Here is a 19342-nt window from a genome sequence, read left to right as displayed (position 1 = left end):
TTCTGCACTAGTAAGTCAGAATCTCTGGTTTGTAGTCAAGGAAATGCAAGTGATTCTGATGATCATTCAAGTGAGGAAATCCTAGAATAGTTACTTATAGTTGAGGATAAAGGCTTTCTGTTAAAAGCTAATTTTGACCTGAAGTAGGCACTCTTTTTGTTAAGAATGAGGAAAGAGAGAGTAATGTCATTTTAGAAACATAAGGGAGCTTCTACCCAGTGACTTAATCTTCTCAATAAAGTAGGAAATAAGATCCTCTGCTAAGAATGAGACAGGTGGAAGCTCAGGTCAGGGTTTGGAAAATGTAGAGAATATTGGGAGAGTTGCCATGGCGATGTGTTACAGGGATAAACTAGAGGTTGATTAAACCGAGGGTCCATTATGCTGCAATCAATATTCCTTACTGGAATTTCCACGTCCAGTTTATACCTGAGTTAGGGTCATTCTCAAGTCCCCAAAAGCTCATATAAATGAAAATGCACTGATCCTATCAATACAGGTAAATTTTTAATATTATTCACAACAAAAGTAATGTAAATTCTCACTATCATCTGACAACCTTTCTTCGGCCCAGTACAGAATTTAAAATTTGATCTCATGAAACCTCTAGGAGTCAGAATCTCATAAATAACAACAAATCTACCCATTGTGCTCTAGGTCCATCTGTGGCTAGCTGCTGAATCCATGAACTCCCCTAGGGTGAGAGTTAGGTTTCATAATTAAACGTATGCTGGTGTTGCCTTTCTTGTATTTTTCTTTTTGGTGAGTAAACTATTTTATTTGTCTCATTTTTCCACATCACATTCTCAGGGTTGTAATGGGTCTCCCACAGTTCCAGGCAGTTATTGGTTCTTAGGGGGGGAAGTGCTCCTGTGGCATTATTGATTGCAGCCTTCATGGGAAGGACAGTGATTGACTGTGTTGCTTCCTGGGCAGCTGTGAATTTGCTGTACTGTGACAGGTCCTTCAGTGGCCTCCTCAGTCTCAACTTGACAAGAAATCTGGAGAAGGAGCTAGCTCTATCGAAATGTCATGTCCTCACCCCGAATTGTATTCTGTCCCTCAAACAAAACCCAGGTCAGTGAGAGGTCATGGTTAAGAAGATAGTAAATGATGGCACTGAAATTGAGGCTGTCCTGCTATCTTCATAAGGCTTATGGCCCCTGGCTTGGCCTCCTAAAAGCTTCATGCTGTTTTCCTAGACTTTTCACAGCTGCCTGCTTCCTCACCCACCATCTCAATACTTCACACTCTAACACTCTATTTATTTTCTTGGCTAAACTCTTCAGATCGGACATTTGGCCTTAAGCAGGACTATGGGCTTCGACTTAGCCATTGTCTATGTCAATGTTCAGTTCTGAAAAGAGAAATTGGAACCCTGTAAGCAAATGAACTCTACTCTCTCATCATGAATGCACCACATTAGTCTTTATAATGATTATAATAATAGCTGCCTGGTATTGAGAACTTAATGTCATGCTAAGCACGTTGAATGCACACTACAGTTTGAAATCAGTATTATTTCATTTCATGGATTAGAAAAAATGAAGCTCAGAGATGTCATGTTACTTTACCACTACATACTCAGGAAGTAAGGAAATGAGGATTCCACCCAAGTTGATCTAACTCTGTATTCATATTCTTAACTGCTACAGTCTCCTCTTCCAAAAACTTCAATCCTTAAATTATTTCCCCTCTTTCACATTTCCTAAACCCTTATCTGTACCTCACTGTCATTCATTGACTTCTCTTTGATCACCATTTATTATGCCTTCCATCCACCTGCATACTTGCAAATAGTTTTGTGAGCAGAATTCTTTTCATCTATTTTTTGCTCACTAAAACACCTGGTATATTGGATTTGTACATTTTTACCCTTTGTATCCTCAGTTATCTCTGTGGATCATATCCTGATTCATCATAAGTGAAAGTGATAAGACTAACATAGGGTAGGAGAAAATGATGGAAGAGAAACTGAATAGTTGCCACTGATTCTTCTGGGGGAGGAGGCGGTACTAGGACTTAATGGGCCCTGTCATCAATTATTAGATATAATCTCCATGGACACTGTTTGCCATACTTCTCATCTGCATGGCTCCAGGCAACCATTACCCAGAACTGAAGGATAATGGAATCCAAATGTTAAAACATTCAAAAATCAGAAACTTAGGAACTCTGTCCAATGAGTTCAGGCTACGATTAGTGACATTAAGCAATAATACTCTCTCTCCTCTTTCTTGCACACTCCACCAGAGATGCTCACCCCAATACCAGCTTATCTTGTTCATGCATCTTAGACCAATTCTTATATATGAAGGATCCTGGGGGATCTCCAGAGCACTGTGGACCATCCTTGAGACTCACTGAGAAATAACGATGCTCAATGCAACAAGGAATCTAGAAGCAATCCTTATGTTTTAATTTCCTCTGATTCATGTTGCAGGTCATGCCTCATTGCAAAAACTGGATAAAAGCATAAGTCCTTTTTTCTTTATTACAACTACAGGAATAACACTTCACTTTAGTCTCATAGAGTGTAGTCTCTTCTCCTAGAAAGTAAGCTAACACAGGTAATGTTACTCTTGCTACAAAGTGGATCTATTTCTCACATTGCCCTTGTTGCTATGGTAGTATGCATATTTATTGTATATGGAATGCCATCACTTGCAGTGATCTATATAGCTTGAGTTTTACTTCAGTGATACTTTTAATCAGAGGGTTTTATCCTTTTTACTCATCTGAAACAAATAGACACAGTATCCACTATCATTTACCACCATATACAAGGTAAAGATTCTTCACAATTTACCAACATTCTGAACAACGTAATTACTGAAAAATTTAACTCTCTACCTGAACATCGGTAAACTGCACTCCCACAATTATTCATCAAGGCTCTTATAAATATTTCAGGTCCCCACTTAAGTAGGTTACTTTTACTTCTAATTCACCAAGATTTCAAATCGGTCTGAAAGGCTGATTTTGTCAAGTTTGGAATAAAATAGAAAAATACCTGGCTTTGCAAATGCCTCCATTTCGTACATATCCATATATGATATCATCAGACATGTTTCTGAATAAAGAAACTAGCCACGCAGTCCCTCTGACAATCGTTATCAGAACTGAATGGCACTCAATTTTTATCAAGCCTCTTCTCTGAGTTATTGAAGCCTCCCATAACATCATCAAGTAAGTAAACACTGCCGTGCATATAGCTCTTGCTATTATCATGGAAAAATTGCAAACAGCTCCCATGAGCTCACACAGGAATTATGGGAGTCACCATCCCCTTCGTAACAGCACATCCATGCCATTTCATTTTATCTTGACACAGAGATACATGGAAAGACAGTCTATTCCCTTTATATCTATTGGTAAATTTTCTTTCTAATAATTGCTGAAAACTTCACTCCAGTAAGCAGTTAGTCCTGCTGGTTGAAGAAAATAGATACATTATCTGAGGTAATAGATAAGTCTCATTAAGAAGATGGAATAGACTAATTCCCAGCATATCTCCCATGCGTGGGAAAACTAAATTGTGAAGTACAGCAGTAACACATCAATTATCTTTCTGCATGGAATTAGAGAAATCTCGCTGCTACTTTATACCACATTATGTAATTTTTTATAAGTAACCATTTATGTCAGAGTACCTCAGTCTGCTGCCTCATAAAAAAAAAAGACAGCCAATATTTCTATTCCAAGTGAGACTTACTCTTTTAACTACTTATGGAACCCAGGTATTCTATTCAGAATTTATGGTCCTACTGATTAACATATGCCCAAAGAGTGGATGTTTATTATTAGCCTAAAAACTAAGGCTATGCACCTGAAAATATTACACTTTTTTTTTTAAGATTTTATTTATTTATTCATAGAGACACAGAGAGAGAGAGGCAGAGACACAGGCAGAGGGAGAAGCAAGCTCCATGAAGGGAGCCTGACATGGGACTCGATCCTGGGTCTCCTGGACCATGCCTTGGACTGAAGGCGGCGCTAAACCACTGAGCAACCTGGGCTGCCCGACAATATTACACTTTTAATGAAGATTGGCTCTAACCAATGAAAGTAAAGCTAACTCTCAGCATTCAAAATAAAGGTTTCAGAGATCTCTTGTTAAAGAATGATTTGTTATCAATTTACTTTCAGTAGTTTATCATATCAGGTTATCATATGTGAAGTACTTGAAAACGATTTTATTTCTTAAGTAGTTTAAATATCTCTCCCACATTCTTGTTTGCGTAATTAGTTTTTATTAGCAAATGTCTTTTTATCTGGCTGTGACATCCAAATATAGAAATTTCACATCACAGGAGTTAAGTTCATGAAGTTTCTAAATGAAGACTTTGCTTATTAAAGTAAATGATAGAGTAGAGGATTATTTGTTTAATAGGTGGACTGTGTAACAAAAGTGAGACAATGACAATAAAATGCCTTGCAAATTATAAAGTGGTATCTTAAAAACAAAGATTTTATATTTGTACATATCCTAGTTTTTAAAAACACCCTAAATACTGATAGGGAGAAGAAGAAACATAAATTATACCGGTTCAGAGTCTTAAACCAGTTCTATCCCAAACATGATCCAGAGGGAGAAAGAAGAAAGTCAGAAGAAAAATTCCAGGATTGGAAAAGTACTGAACAGGAAAGTCACTCGCAAATGACAACCATCCTCAAATCATGACACTTGCTGCTGTGCCCTATATTTCTCAGTCCATGTGTCTTGAGTCTCTGTGGGCTGCTAACACACTATGCCATGCACTGGAAGCCTAAACAATGGGCCTTTGGCTTACAGTTCTGAGGCCACAAGTCCTCAATCAAGTCTCTGGCTAGGTGAGTTTCATTATGAGGCAGCTGTAACGAGACTCAGCCCACAACGCTGTTCCTAAACTGTCCATTGTTCCAAATCCAAGGTTTGGGAACCCTTTTGCACAGTGCCTTTCATTGCATGGTCCCTTCCAGGACACAAGGTCACGTTGCCGTGGAATTACACATGAACTAGATTACAGATAATTGTCCAAGAGCTAGTTTGCCCTCCTCCCCCCCCCACCCCCGCCATTTATAGAAACATTATAGCATGTTCAGGCTCATAAAACAAGAAGTTAGAAAATTGAATTCACTTTTTCTTTTAAAATGTCTGAAATGAACAGATTCTGTTTTTGTATGGGTCTAGTCACTTGGAGGAAAGTTTAGGTTGTGTTTACTATCTTAACACTCTTTATTGAAAAGTTGGAAACACTTTTCCAACAGAGTCAGAATAATACTAAATATAACACCTGAAAAGTTAGAATAAGATTTTTTAAAATACTTTAGACTGTCCATCTATGAAAATATGGGTAAAGTGTAGTAAATTATTTTCCTAAAGTAGTACTTGTATTATTATCAATGATCCAATTCTTGGCTAAGAATTTTAATTAATTACACTGAATTTGTCCACCATTTTGAGTGGACAGATATACCCTGAGGATTTTTAAAAACATGTATTAATATATCTCCTCCAAGCCAGGAGGTATTTGCATCATAAAAGAATTCTCATCATAGTGTACATCCTACTATAACATCTCTTAGAATAATGAATTTCTTCTCCATATTTAAACTGCTAATCCGGGATCCCTGGGTGGCGCAGCGGTTTGGCGCCTGCCTTTGGCCCAGGGCGCGATCCTGGAGACCCGGGATCGAGTCCCACGTCGGGCTCCCGGTGCATGGAGCCTGCTTCTCCCTCTGCCTGTGTCTCTGCGCCTCTCTCTCTCTCTCTGTGACTATCATAAATAAATAAAGATTAAAAAAAAAAAAGGAAGCTCTTTGTTGGCTCTTTAAAAAAAAATAAATAAAAATAAATAAACTGCTAGTCAACTTATAAAAAGTTCAGTGTTTATGCAGATGTTCCTGAGAATATTTGTCCATTCAAAAGTTTCCTTTTCTATAATCTTCTCTCTCCTAACGCTGTGCCAAAGATCCATTATACAATCTTTATCCATTTATACATAACACACACTTCAAGATCCCACTTATTTTTAGGCTTAGTTGTCAGACTCAAAGATACTAAAATATTCATAAAATGTGTATAACACACTAAGCAAAATAAGCTTGACTTCATGACCCTCCTTCATAAACATGCATTTGAAAGGTCTCCATAAGAAGATTTTGTATTGCCTGAAGAGTGACTGTAAGCAGAGATGGTCACTGCCAGTTTCTCACTGCAGAAGGAAAGAATTTTTCCCCTTTACCCTATAACCCAAATATCACACTGAGCTTAAGGATGAAGCTGACATTTTAAAAGATCACCAAAAGTGTTCTCTTTCCAATTGCAATTACGCCTCCATCTCAGTGGGAGCCATCATCGGGGTCTTTTCAGCTCTCCAGCATCTTTCTGGCCTGCTTTCATTATCCTGATTATCTATTCATTTGCCGCCCGGCACTCATTTTATGAAAGATCATGTCTGCCATTTCTATAATGAGTGCTTGACTTTTACTGCCAGCATAAACACATAAAATATATAATAATTAAAGTTCACTAGTCACCAAAGTCTTGAGATCCATCATGTTGCTAATTTGATTTTTCAAGCAATTGCTTCTCTGTGAACCAGGCTGATTTTGCCCCCTTAGGCATTGCAAGACCTGTGATGGAAGGGGCTGACTCTAACCTAGAAGGATCAATCTGAATGGCTACCATGTACAGGTTTCAGGTTCAATTTCAAAGCATGGCATATCTACAAAGTAGGATGATTCTTGAAACCAACAATAATCTCATCAATATTTGAACCTAAAAAATAGTTTTAAGTGTAGCACATTTTTCAAAATAGTTCAGTGTTACTTAAAAAAAATACTTGTATCAGCAACTGTTTAAACTAAGGAAAGATTTCATTGGGATAACTATGGAAGTCTGCATCATATAGATTGAAACTTCACAATTGAAGTTTGAATTGAAACTTACACTGAGTAAGGATAAGGTTTCAAAACACCACCTCCTTATTTTGAACACACTGCCTTGTTTTGATAACATTGGCAAGGCCCCCTGAGTGCCTCATGATAATGAATTCATCTGACGTTTATTCTAATCGCATAGAGATTAATGAACTCATGCGATATTCATGTGGCTCTCTGGAGGCATCAGGATGTGTTACACAAAGTGTAATGTTTGTAAATGGATACAATGGAATATGTGTTAGCCAAGGATCTTGAGTAGTCAAATCCTCAGTTAATAAAGCAGCAGGAACTGAAGAGGCAGCTTCCATTTCTAGTGGGGTTTTTTAGGTATAATAAAGATCTTGACAGTGTATTCAAAAAAAAAAAAATGCGAAAGCCAGAAGACCTTGGTTTGAGAGCTGGCTGGATCAATTACCAGCGTCGTGGCCTTGGGAAATTTTCTTCACCTCTTAGCCTCAATCTCCTCAGCTTTAAAATGAGAATTTAATAACATCAACCTTCTTAAAGCCTTTTACAGGAATAAGGACTGGGGGGCGGGGGGGGGTGCAATCAATCAACCAACCAATCAGTAGAATTCCTCCCTCATAAGGATATTTTAAGAAGTAAACCAAATGATATGCAGTGTTTTTGATAAGTGTTCCATAAGCTTTGCAGCATTATGCATGCATTTACTTTTGCTATTCCTTTGGAAAATTGTCTGGAGAAAGTTTATAGTTTATTTCCCATACACAGAAAAATGGATATCTTAGGAATTCATTACTTACTACATAAGGACATGGATACTGTCTTCTTAATAAGAAAAGAAGATCTGACCACTTAAAGGTGCTATTGAATTATATTTTTTATTTTAAAGGTGAGATATCAGACTTGAAGTAATACAGGAAACCTCTTTTTTATGCAGGTCTATGACATACAACAGTCTTCAACAATAACTAAATGTATAAGTCCAGTTCTGTTGATTCTGCCCTGTAGTGGGAGCCAAGCAGGTCACTTCAACCCCTAGGCAGGAGTCAAATATGATCTCATCTCCCAGACCCCTTCCAGTACCAATATGCTGTCATTCTCATAAATTGTCCATAATAATTTTTTACCAACCCCAACAAACTTCTCGTTAGTTTATAGTACTTCTAGCCACACATGATTAAAAATCCTTTTTTTAATTAAAATTTTTTTATGATTAAAAATCCTTATTATATCTTTTGATTAAAAGAAACCCCATCTTTTCTGCTTCAGCTGATTGTCTTACCTATTCTCAGTAAATCATAATCACTGCCTAAAATTTCTCTTAGTATATTTATTCATATCCCTTTGATTTCAAGATAAAGCTTCCATTGCCTAGGAAATGACTCCACGAATACCTCAGAAGACAATTACTACCTGATCTCAAATAATTAAGGCAGTCACACTTCTGGAATATGGGTGGTCCCGGTCTCAGGGTGTAGGTCCAGGTGTACGTTCCAGGATAATCAGAACAACAAGGAAATCCAAAATTCACTTGAACTATTAGACTGCCATGGTTAATATATGGTGTGTATCTCAAATTCATTCTCAGTGTGGTCAAACACAAAATCAATACACGATCACTCTGTATTCTTTTAAAGAACATGTACATTAATAATAGGCACTACTACATATTACTTATTCTATGTTATTAACACACAGTCAAAAGCACAGGGATGAGGGCAAAACTCTCTGGTTTCAAAACAAACTCTGATGCTTTCTAATGATGTGACTTTAGCCAAGTCATGTAAGCCCTCTGAACTTCACTATCTTTGCCAGCGAAACGGAAACTTGTTGACTTCATAGAATTATTTGCTGTGGGGCTCTGCAGCAGGCCAGCAGCTATAGCAGTAGGCCAAATCTGGTTCAGGCCTGTTTTTGTAACTACAAAGGCAGAGTTGACTAATGGCAGCAGAGAACTTACATTCCGTACAGTCTAAAATATTAGCCACCAGGCACCTAACAAAAATGTTCATTAACCTCTGGCCTAAAGAATGGTATTCATAAACTTATTTGAATAAGTTCATCTCTGTGAGATCTTAGGTAATCTTAGTGGACTACGTTGAAGCCATGGCCATCTGGTTTGGCTAACTGGAAGAATTACTTAAAAGTCCAATTTCAACAAAGGAAATAGCTTCTAATATTCTTTCTTAGGTTATTTGGAATTACCAAGGTATTATGTGTTGTCAATAAATATTTGTTGTATCTAGTGCTACTAACCTATCATTAAGACATTTTGCTCAAGAAAAAAAAAAAGCCACTGGTGCCTGATTCACAGCAAGTTGATAGGATTTGTTTTTGCAACTCTGATGTTGAAGTAGATATCAGAAATGCCAGCCAGAGTGCCACTGCACTAAATCGAATACTAAGTTTACCTACATTTCCCAAGCTCAAATGAAAGAAATGATGAATGAATGAATTACCTATTGAGCTGATGTTTTTCTGAAAATTGTGTGCACACTAATTTTAATTCTTTCTCAGTCACCATGGAGAGGAAATTTTTGTGAGAACCCAGCAAGTGAATTTAATAATGTGGGAATTCTGGGCCAAAATAGATCCACTCAGTGTGTCAAAAATACTTTTTTTTCAGTTACTCCTGAATTTCCTTCTCAATGTTAAGAGATGTTAAACATTAATAAATAACGAGACTCTGTCCTAAATATCTTTTTAATTTGGGCTACATTTAACTCATTAGCATGTCACAGATCAGATAAATGTTTTTGAGTTATTAAAATGATGTTTTTATCCTCACCAACCTCTAGTGTCAAGGTGCTTCAGGACTTTCAGATTGAAGAAATGCCTGAAGGTTTCAGACCATAGGGTTTCTGTCATTATGTCGCTAAAATTCCCTTCTACCATGACAGGTCAAGAAGTTTGAAGATTCGAGTGTAGGAAGGATATCCAGGAGAAAAAAGGAAAGTTGTGCCTCTTTTCTAGTCAGAGGTTTCCATTAGGGGCAGAAGGTGGGAGGTGGAGGGAGGACAATAAAGGGGTGTTAGCTAGACTGGAATGCACACCCAGGATAGAGGCCATGATACTGCCCTTGCCATTAAGGTCTCTGAGGGGAGTTCTGTGGCGTACCAGGCTATGTAGCAGCAGAGAAGACCTCTGGTAGGAAGGCAGAGCTGCACGGTCAGGAAAAAACAAGGGTTCAATCTTTATTTTTGGTCTCTCTTGCTCCCATGTGGTGTGAGTACTAAGTTAGAGCACAAGGATCACTTTTGGAGCCCACCATAGTGAGTCACAAGATGACACCAAAATAGTATCTGAAGGCTAATGAATAGTCAGGGGCTGGATGAAAAAAATGGCAGGAGCTGAGAAAGAAAAAGAATGACAGAATCTGAAAAAGGACTGAACCCAGGCCCATCCCACATAAAAGGAGAACTGCCAGAACCAATTCAAGGACCAGCAAGGAGCCAGCAGCTCCCGCCCAGCAAGCCTCCAACACAGGGGGTATAATATCATCCTCCATAAATGCTGACACCATCTTGGAAAAGAGCAAGGAAAAGGGGAGGAATCCAAAGGATTGAGTAACTCTTGAGCTAAAGCTAGAGTCACGTTAAATTACTAGATCAGATTAAATTTTAAATCGTATTGAACTAATTTTAGTTTTGTTCCCACTGCTCAGCAGGCTCAGTTCTCCTGAAGAAGATCAATTAAGTTATGGAGAAAAGCTACATTTTCTTTGCACATCCAAACCATAATGTGAATAAATTTGCAATCACTCTACAATTACATTGTTTGGTTTATTTTTTTTAAAGATTTTATTTAGTTGTTCATGAGAGACACAGAGAGAGGGGCAGAGACACAGGCAGAGGGAGAAGCAGGCTCCATGCAGGAAGCCCGATGTGGGACTCGATCCCAGGTCTCCAGGATCACGTCCTAGGCCAAAGGTGGCACTAAACCACTGAGCCACTCGGACTGCCCACGTTGTTTGGTTTAGAAGAAACCTATTGATGACAATTTTACTCAGGGTCTAACAAATCTCTGAAACTAAAGGGAGAGCTCTTCTCTGAATACTTATGTATTAGAGGCTATGTAGGCTAACAGAGAGAAAAGTGTTGGAAGACAGAACTGAATTCTAGCCCTAACTCGACAACTTACCCTGTTAGTCATAAAAAAGTTATCTGGTCTCTACAACAGAGCTTCCCAACTGTTAGATGATGTACTAGAATATTGCTAAAATATAGATCCCTTCAGCCCTCAAACAACACCCAAGGCAGAGCCTGGGGTGGCTGGAGCCCCCTGACTTTCATCTCAGGCTACCCTAGAGTGGTATATAAATTATTTTTTGTGTGTTGAATGTGATCATTTGGAGGAATTGTTGTTCTAAATGATTGTGTTTCTCCTCCATAGAATGAGTGGGGGGAGGGGAGGAGTGAATAGATGGTGTCTTCTGTCATTTCCGTTCTAGTAGTTTCTGCTTCTATGAATGTGGGGAGAAAATTCCAATTGCAGAAAGAGTCACCGGAGCTCCTACATTCATGCCCTGAAAACAAAAATTCCTGTACTTGAGTTCTGAAACTCTCTGATTGCCTCTAAATTTGTTCCCAGAAGAAACAACTAAAAAAAATCAGATGTCCTTTTTCTCAGAGAACCAGTATCGTTTTTTACAGATCCTCAGGGACTTACCTACAGGCAAGAAAATTAGAAAGGAATCTGTATACTGCTCTAGTATTCAGAAGCAAAATTCAAAGTAACCTATGTGGGATCAGAAATCTGCGTTCCTCCTTCAGCAACCTGTTTTGTTATAAATAAATTAAATTGAAAATCAATTTCTAGAGCAGTGATTAAGAATGGTAAGTGATCAATAATTAGCACAATTCTCACACATGAATGACACTGTTTTATCTTCAAAGTAAGTAAAAAGCCTTTCAAGAGGAACACCTCAACCTTGTTGAGTATTTTTATTTGAATGTGAAGGAAGGATCTTCTGCTTCCCCCACTCACTTCCCCTGAAATCTGCTCATTTATATCAATAAAGAATTCAATGCATGCAGAATTGATCTATTAGCCATTTTCAAGTTGGAGCTAGGTTTTATGGACTGCTAAGGTTTTTCTGCTCAATGGGATGACAAATGTTTTAATACTTTTGGACAAAAGAAGGAAATGCAATGTTCTTGTCAGTGAATCAATCACTCACGGATTCATCTGGGAATATAACTCCCCATCAAGAAATATGTACCTTAACAGGTTCAAAAAAAGAATGGTTGTCACACAGGCTGGTAATAATAATTCTAGCTTTTGAGTTGTCACAGCCTACTAAGTGCCAAGTAATGAGCGAGATGCTTTTGTTTATTGCTTCATGAATTTTCACCGGGACAACTCTCAAAATGCTAAGCTTTGCTCTCATCCCTCTGGAGTAAAAATAGCAGGAATTTTTCTGACTACATTCCAACAAGAGGTTTTTATTCATCCAGTTGTTCATCATGACCTAATGTCCAATCTTCTTTCTAATAGATTAATTGTTTACATCACTAAGAAGCTCATACTTGACACCTTTCAAACCCACCAGTTACCTATAAAGGCAGGAACACGCTGCTCTCTGTGAGCAGAGTCTGCCATCTTGTGGAAATTGCGAATACAGCAAAGCCATTCTATGGAACTAAAAATCTGCACACACCAAGAACTGCGTGACTAGATTCTTGGCAATGTTATACACATACGCACACACACACACATCAGTGCTGCTCATAATTAAAAACTTTCCTTTAGGTGTGACCCAAGTTTCATTTAAAGATGCTAAATATTCCTGAATATTTGAAAAAGATACATATATCCTCATTTATTATAAGGACTCACTCAATTTTTCTTGAAGGCAGTGCATCCGATCCTGCTAAGCTTTCTTTATCTAATACTTAGATAGGTTTTTTGTTGAGTAACGAAGTGGAAGGGGTAGTGACACTTATCCCATGGAATTTCCAGTTGCATTAGATTCTGTAGCAAAAATTTATGGCAGAAATCTGAGCTCAGAAAACACTTTCATTCCCTTCCAACGCCTCTATTCCATCCAACCTATATTCCTAGAACCTGTTGTGGGCTATTCAGAGCTTGACTGAGGGATCCTATGGTCTAGCTGTTCTGTCTGTCCTGAAAAATGGAGTGTCTGTGCAATGCCCTTACTATCGGTGCTCCCTGAGATCGACCAGACATAAAAGGATCTTTGTAGTGTGAAGACAAGTAGAGAAGTCTGCTCACTCTTTCCCCATGGTAACTCCTACCACCCAGCCTGCTGAACCTAAAAGATCTACGATTAAACAAATTCTTTGGATGCAAGGCCCTTTACTCCTTTAGCATCAAAATGGATGTCATATAGAGTATGAATGTATATACCACAATGATCACTTTTAAAACCAACTTATTTTTCAGATGTAGAAATAATGACTTGTTGTGATACCAGATACTACTAAGGAAAAAGAGTAGTCAATCACTGGTTCCTGAATGAATATGCAAATGAAGGAAAGAATAAATTAACATGATGGCATTAAAAAGAAACAATATCACAGTGTTGCTCAGGCCATTTTGGCTGAATGTGCAGTTGTGGTTTAACATAAATCTTGTCCCCAGAGAAATACGTGACATGAGACCACTCTTTAAGTATTTATCGAATGGATAGATGAAGGAAGGAATGGAACAAGTCAGAAAATCGCATCAATGATAAGAAAAAAAGTAGAATCTGAGGGCAACATCCATTTGCCAAAAACTGTTGAGCATATTCAATCAATAAATACTTGCCTGCTCTGTGCTAAGCAGCATGGAAGATGGGGAGTACACATTCCAGAAAGGGGAACAGACATTAATCAAAGAACCACAAATTATTATAAATGATGATAAGTGCTGTGAAGGGAAACCCTTCCACTTCTACAGACATTGACCAATATAGTGTGGGGGAGCAGGAGGAAGGCCAGGAAACTCGGTGCTCATTTTGTGCCTATATATGTTCTCATTAAGCAAATGCTGCTATAGTTTCCTTTTATTTCTACATATACTTATAATCTCAAATTTGAGAATATTATTTTTGTCAAGATTTTATTTATTTATTTATTTATTTATTTATTTATTTATTTATTTATTATTTATTTGAGAGAGAAAGCAAGAGAGAGAGCACAAGCTCTCTTGTGGGGGAGAAGGAGAAGCAGATGCCCCACCCAGCAGGAAACCCAACATGGGGCTCCATCCCAGGACCCCAGGATCATGACCTGAGCCGAAGGCAGATGCTTAACTGACTGAGCCACCCAGGCACCCCAAGAATATTATTTTTTTAGAGATGACTAAATTTTCCCTTCAAGGTATTCAATGGTATTCTGATTATCCAGTGCCTTTAAGTAGGCAAATAACTAATGGGCTTGCCAACATCATTTGAATGTATTTGCAGACAGGCCAAGCAGGCAACTTTGAAACTGTGATTACAGATTACAGATGTACGTAAAACCTAATACAGTGCTGCTAATTCCCACAAGTAGGTGTTCCTTTGGATGGAAGCACTGTTTATTTATTTGTTTGTTTAATTATTTAGTGAGCTCTACACACTGTGTGGGGCTCGAATTTTCGACCCTGAGATCAAGAATCGCATGTTCTAATGACTGAGTCAGCCCCCTGCTCCAGAGAGATACTCTTTCTCAGGTGTATTCCTGAAAACTCCAGCTCCATGAATTATGAATATATATTTAAGGGGAGGAAAAAAAGAAAGAAGAAGGAAAGTCAGATAACTTTGGGAAATGCTAAATTAAACAAAATCATACAAGTTTTATTTTCTATAGGTCTTCTCAGAGCCTGTAATACACGACTTTCTTATAAATTTCTGAGGAAGTGTTTCTTGAAGTTAATGACCACAAGATCTTTTTCTTGCAGAAGTCCCTCCAGGTACTAATGTCTTATGGAACACACTTTTAGAAATTCTGGAAATACAAATGACTTTGTCTGAGAAGAGGCAGGAATAAGGGTGAAGTGTAATCCATCAATATTCATAATCACCTTGTAAGTTCAATTAATTGCGCTACTTGAACAACACTGTGAAACAACAGAGTTTTAGACCGATCCATATCATAAAAAAGGAGAAATCCAAGTTGTGAGGGAAGCTCCAGTTCAATGTCCATTCCAGTGTCAGCTGAGGGCTCTGAGGTTGAGACTGTGGGAAGAGTCGAAGGTGAATGGTGAAACCAACTCTCCCTCATAGCCCTTAAGGCTGGTCCTACTCCACTGACTCAGGTTGAGTTGAATGTTGACCCTACCCCTAACCATGGTCTTTTAGCTAATTCTTATCAGCACTAGGATGATGTGAACCAGATAAAAAGGTAATGCGCCACCAAACAAGAATTTACTCATTCTGGATAAATATCATTCTCTCTAAAGTTTTAAGCAGTCTCTCCCCAAGGAACCCAAGACCCAAGGCAAGCATACAAATATAGGTCCACATATCCTAAGACTAATTATGTACAAAATATAAATTAAAAAAATATATTAATTGAGCTAAAAACTCTTAGATACAATATGTTCTATCTTATCATGACAAATATACCTTCAAGTCCCATAGAAGGCCAGGTTTTAGTTTCTAATTTGTGACTAGCTTGGAGTAGTGCACAGACCTGGCGGCCCAGGGAGTCATTCCCTGGCCCCCTCTCTTGCACCTCCAGCTCTGTCTAGCACAGTGAAGGATCACTCACCAAGGTGTATACTCCTGAGCTAGTACATCTGAGCATTCTCTAAGCACCACCCTAAACATCCATGATGCCCTTGTGGTTATGAGATCTGCCCCCCAGGAGGAAATATGGTGACAAGCTTTCTCAGATCCCAGAGGAGCACTCTGAACTGTTTGGGTGGGAAATCCTAGGGACTCCTGAGGACAGTGCAGACTCTGGACAAGCTTGTGGCATTGGCCCTGACCATTCTCAGCCTGTGAGAGGGGGCACACCTGGAAGAGGACCAGAGGTAGACAGGTCTCAGGTAAAGCCTAAAGAGTTTTTGGAAGTGAGAATAAAACCTCTGTGAAAATCACACTGTAAAATAGCTGCAGTCTTTGCAGCTCGGCCCCAGACTCAGGGAAAAAAGAAGACAGACAAAGAAGGGTAATTCTTATTTGAATGTAACTACTTCTAAAAGCTTCTGGTCAACTTTTTTTCTTGTTCTCCAAGGTAAGATTATTTTCCCCTTTGGCATTAAAAGGGAAACTACATCAGTTGGGTGAAAAACCAAAAATGATCTATTTTATCAACTTCAAACTTGTCCCAAGGCTTTCTCCCACACAATGTTAAATAATAGAAGACTTTTTAATTGAATTTCTTTGTGTGTAGCATATGATGGCCAACATTATGCCAGCATCTTGCTCTAAGCAGCAAAACGTTCTTCATAAAAACATTAAGATCCAGAGCGTCATTCGACATGTAGGGAGGGAACACAGAACTGCAGCAGCTTGAAACCACATAAAAACAGTGCCTCTGAAATGTAATTGTAAAAACACATTGCAGCAAAGCGGGGGGGGAGGGTGAATATATAGAATTATAAAATAAAACCGAAGAAGAAGAAGAAGAGGAGGAGGAGGAGGAGGAAAGAAAGGAAGAGGAGAACAAGCGAGGGAGGATATGGAAGGGGGAAACAAAGCCAGTGCCACAACCCTGTCTATAAAATCAAAGCAATAACATTTTCAGTGCCCTGGCATTCCCTCTGCAGGCTAATCTATACATTCATTTCCCCTTGACAGCCACCATCCTTTAGAGGTAGGATTATAAATGGATGTGTGGTGGACCGAAGCAATAACTATGTCTGCAGTGACACATGACTGTGTTCTCTACCCCAAGGATCCTGGAGCTTCAGCAGAATGGAGACATGGACATCCTAAAGCACAAATGGTGGCCAAAGAATGGCCAGTGTGCCCTGTACTCCTCAGTGGATACGAAGCAGAAAGGAGGTGCCCTGGACATAAAGAGCTTTGCAGGGGTGTTTTGTATCCTGGCCGCTGGAATTGTCCTGTCCTGCTTTATAGCCATGCTGGAGACGTGGTGGAACAAGAGGAAAGGCTCCCGGGTCCCATCGAAAGAGGTACTTGATTAAGAGCTTCAGCACAAAGTTGACCCAACAAGTGGGCTATCTTTCCAGGGAGGATAATCACCAGGAATAGGATAACGGGGTGGGCGTGGTCCTTGTTGCTTCTTTCTCTGAATATTGAAAATAAATTTGTGAAATATAAAAATTGACAATGCCAATACCAATTTCCATTTTAGGACATCCCAGATAAATGAAGAAAAGATGTACAGTGTTGGAAAGACTGACAATTTCATGTGCCATCAAGAGCTTTAAAAATTCTGCCAAATCTAAGGCTAGAATTTAATTCAGCGATTTTCTTAAAGGCTGTGGTCCCCGTGACCACTTCACAAAGATGCTTATCATTTTATTTCCATAAGTTAACTTGTAGGTAGCTTACGTGTATCTCTAAGATTCAGCCTAAGAAATACAATGCCATTGTAAAATAATCAGAATCTGTCTATGCAGTGACTCCTTCCCTTTACCTGTATGTGGTAGACCTATAGAAGTGATTATATATGTTTTTAGCTCTTTGATGGCTCTAAGCTTAATAAACCCATAGTGAGGAATCACCTAGAATTAGATTTTTGATGATATAAAATTTAAATTTTTTCAGATATCTGAAAGAATAATTGCAGAGTTACACATAATATCTCTTAGAAAGTGGCATGTGCCTTGTTTTCATCAAAAATTATGGAATTTCTAAATTAGCAGGGAAAATATGAAGTTAAAATACATTGCTTGATTAATCATTTTCCTTCTGAACCAAAAAGGTGAACATTTTTTAAATAATGAAATATTCACTAAAGCTTCACAAATTGAAATGGAAAACAACCTGAATTTGCTGCATGATTTGATCTGCTGGAAAGTTTCAAAGGACAGTTTTAAACTTTCTGTAATTAGACTTTGGCTAACTGATGGTTAAAGCGAATCCCGAGAAGATCTGCTTTAATGCACAAATAAAAATGACTTCTCACGTTCATATGAATTTTTACATGTTAATATGTTCTGTAAAAAAGATTTTTTTCTAAAGTAATCTAAGAATTCCCTTCTACTGCCTTATATGCAAAATTGATAAGCAACATTTATAGGGAAAAGCTTGGCTTACCAAAAATAAAACTTAGCTTCCTCCCTATCTGAACGATCATACATTCTAAATTAGGGGAGTATGAACTAAAAATTAAACAGGTTTTATCGCAATGTTTTTTTTACGGAATAAGCTTCTGGTTTCTCTATTGACATTGATTCAATGCAAAAGACCATATTAATGCAACATTATAGCTGAGATTTCATATTCTCAAAAATCTGAAAATTAAGGACTCCCCAAGCTCCTTATATTTTGAATTACTATATATAATATTAAATTTTTGCATTATTATATCTGTTGATGGATGACTACATTATAGTTGCTGTGGGAACCATAAAATTATATCTCTCAACCCTCTAAAATCTCAGTGATAATATTGCATTAATGGATATTTTTTATTGGATTTTGAAATGAGAAAGGAGAAGGAAAAACAGTGATGCACATCAAAATATTTTTCACCGAGGAGCACTATAATAGCACAATGAAAAAAATACATACTCCATTCTAACTCATGACAGCTAATCCAGATCTATGAACAAATATTTTCTCTTATGATTAATAGATATTTTTAAATCCTCATGAATTTAATTTATTGAACTTGGCTGATGATAAGAGACGATTTTTTTCCTGCCCGTTTTATTTTTCAAACATTGGGCTTTAATGATCACCGTAAATGAAAATCCTAAAGGAGTTATGAATTGGTTTCAACACCAGAAATCTGAGATTTTTCTTCCTTTTCCTCTAGTAAATACCTTCTTACTAAGACTCCATTAGCATAGCTCAAAGCATCTTTGATTTAGAGGCCATTTGGCATAAATCTGGCCCTAAACCAAAGCTGTCATTCACAGATCGTGACTTGAAGGGGTCTCTAAAGGTATCGCTGACCTCACAATACTGCCTCATTCAGGTACTAAATAACTCGAGCGTATGACATCCCTCAATTAGAAATTGATTCTCTTGTGTTGAATGTTGCTCTTTCTAAATAATTTCACATCTCTCTGACCTAAAGAGAAATAACACTTTAACAGTCACTAACACTTTAGCATGAACTAGCACATCATATCACTTATGGAATGGAAAGTTGAGGGTAGGAGGGAATAGTAGAAAAGAAAAGAAATGCAACTTGAACGGAGACATTCTGAAAAGGGAGGAAGCATGTGGAAAGAAGAGGTGTGGTGGGGCAGTGAGTTGTTAAAACCATACTTTTTATTTGTACAGCTTTGCCTGAGTCTGTCCCTGATCTCATAGAAGGTAGTCACCCATCTACTGCTCCCATATTTTTGTAGTTGCATGTGACATATATAGAACTTT

At 38.1% G+C, this 19342-nt stretch overlaps 1 protein-coding gene across 3 annotated transcripts in view; it reads left to right on the top strand.

The window, feature by feature from the left end:
- Positions 1 to 19342, top strand: part of GRID2 (glutamate ionotropic receptor delta type subunit 2) — a 1471756-nt gene that overhangs the window by 1413260 nt on the left and 39154 nt on the right. For all 3 annotated transcript variants that reach the window (XM_038582129.1, XM_038582130.1, XM_038582128.1), the window contains exon 15: positions 16722 to 16962. In XM_038582129.1, the coding sequence (XP_038438057.1) occupies positions 16722 to 16962 (241 nt within the window). The remainder of the gene's footprint in view (positions 1 to 16721; positions 16963 to 19342) is intronic.

This window comes from Canis lupus, chromosome 32 (genome assembly GCF_011100685.1).
Source record: "Canis lupus familiaris isolate Mischka breed German Shepherd chromosome 32, alternate assembly UU_Cfam_GSD_1.0, whole genome shotgun sequence".
NCBI classification, from domain to species: Eukaryota; Metazoa; Chordata; class Mammalia; order Carnivora; family Canidae; genus Canis; species Canis lupus.
The sequence above is the reverse complement of the archived record's forward strand: the minus strand, read 5'-3'. Positions and strand labels throughout refer to the sequence as shown.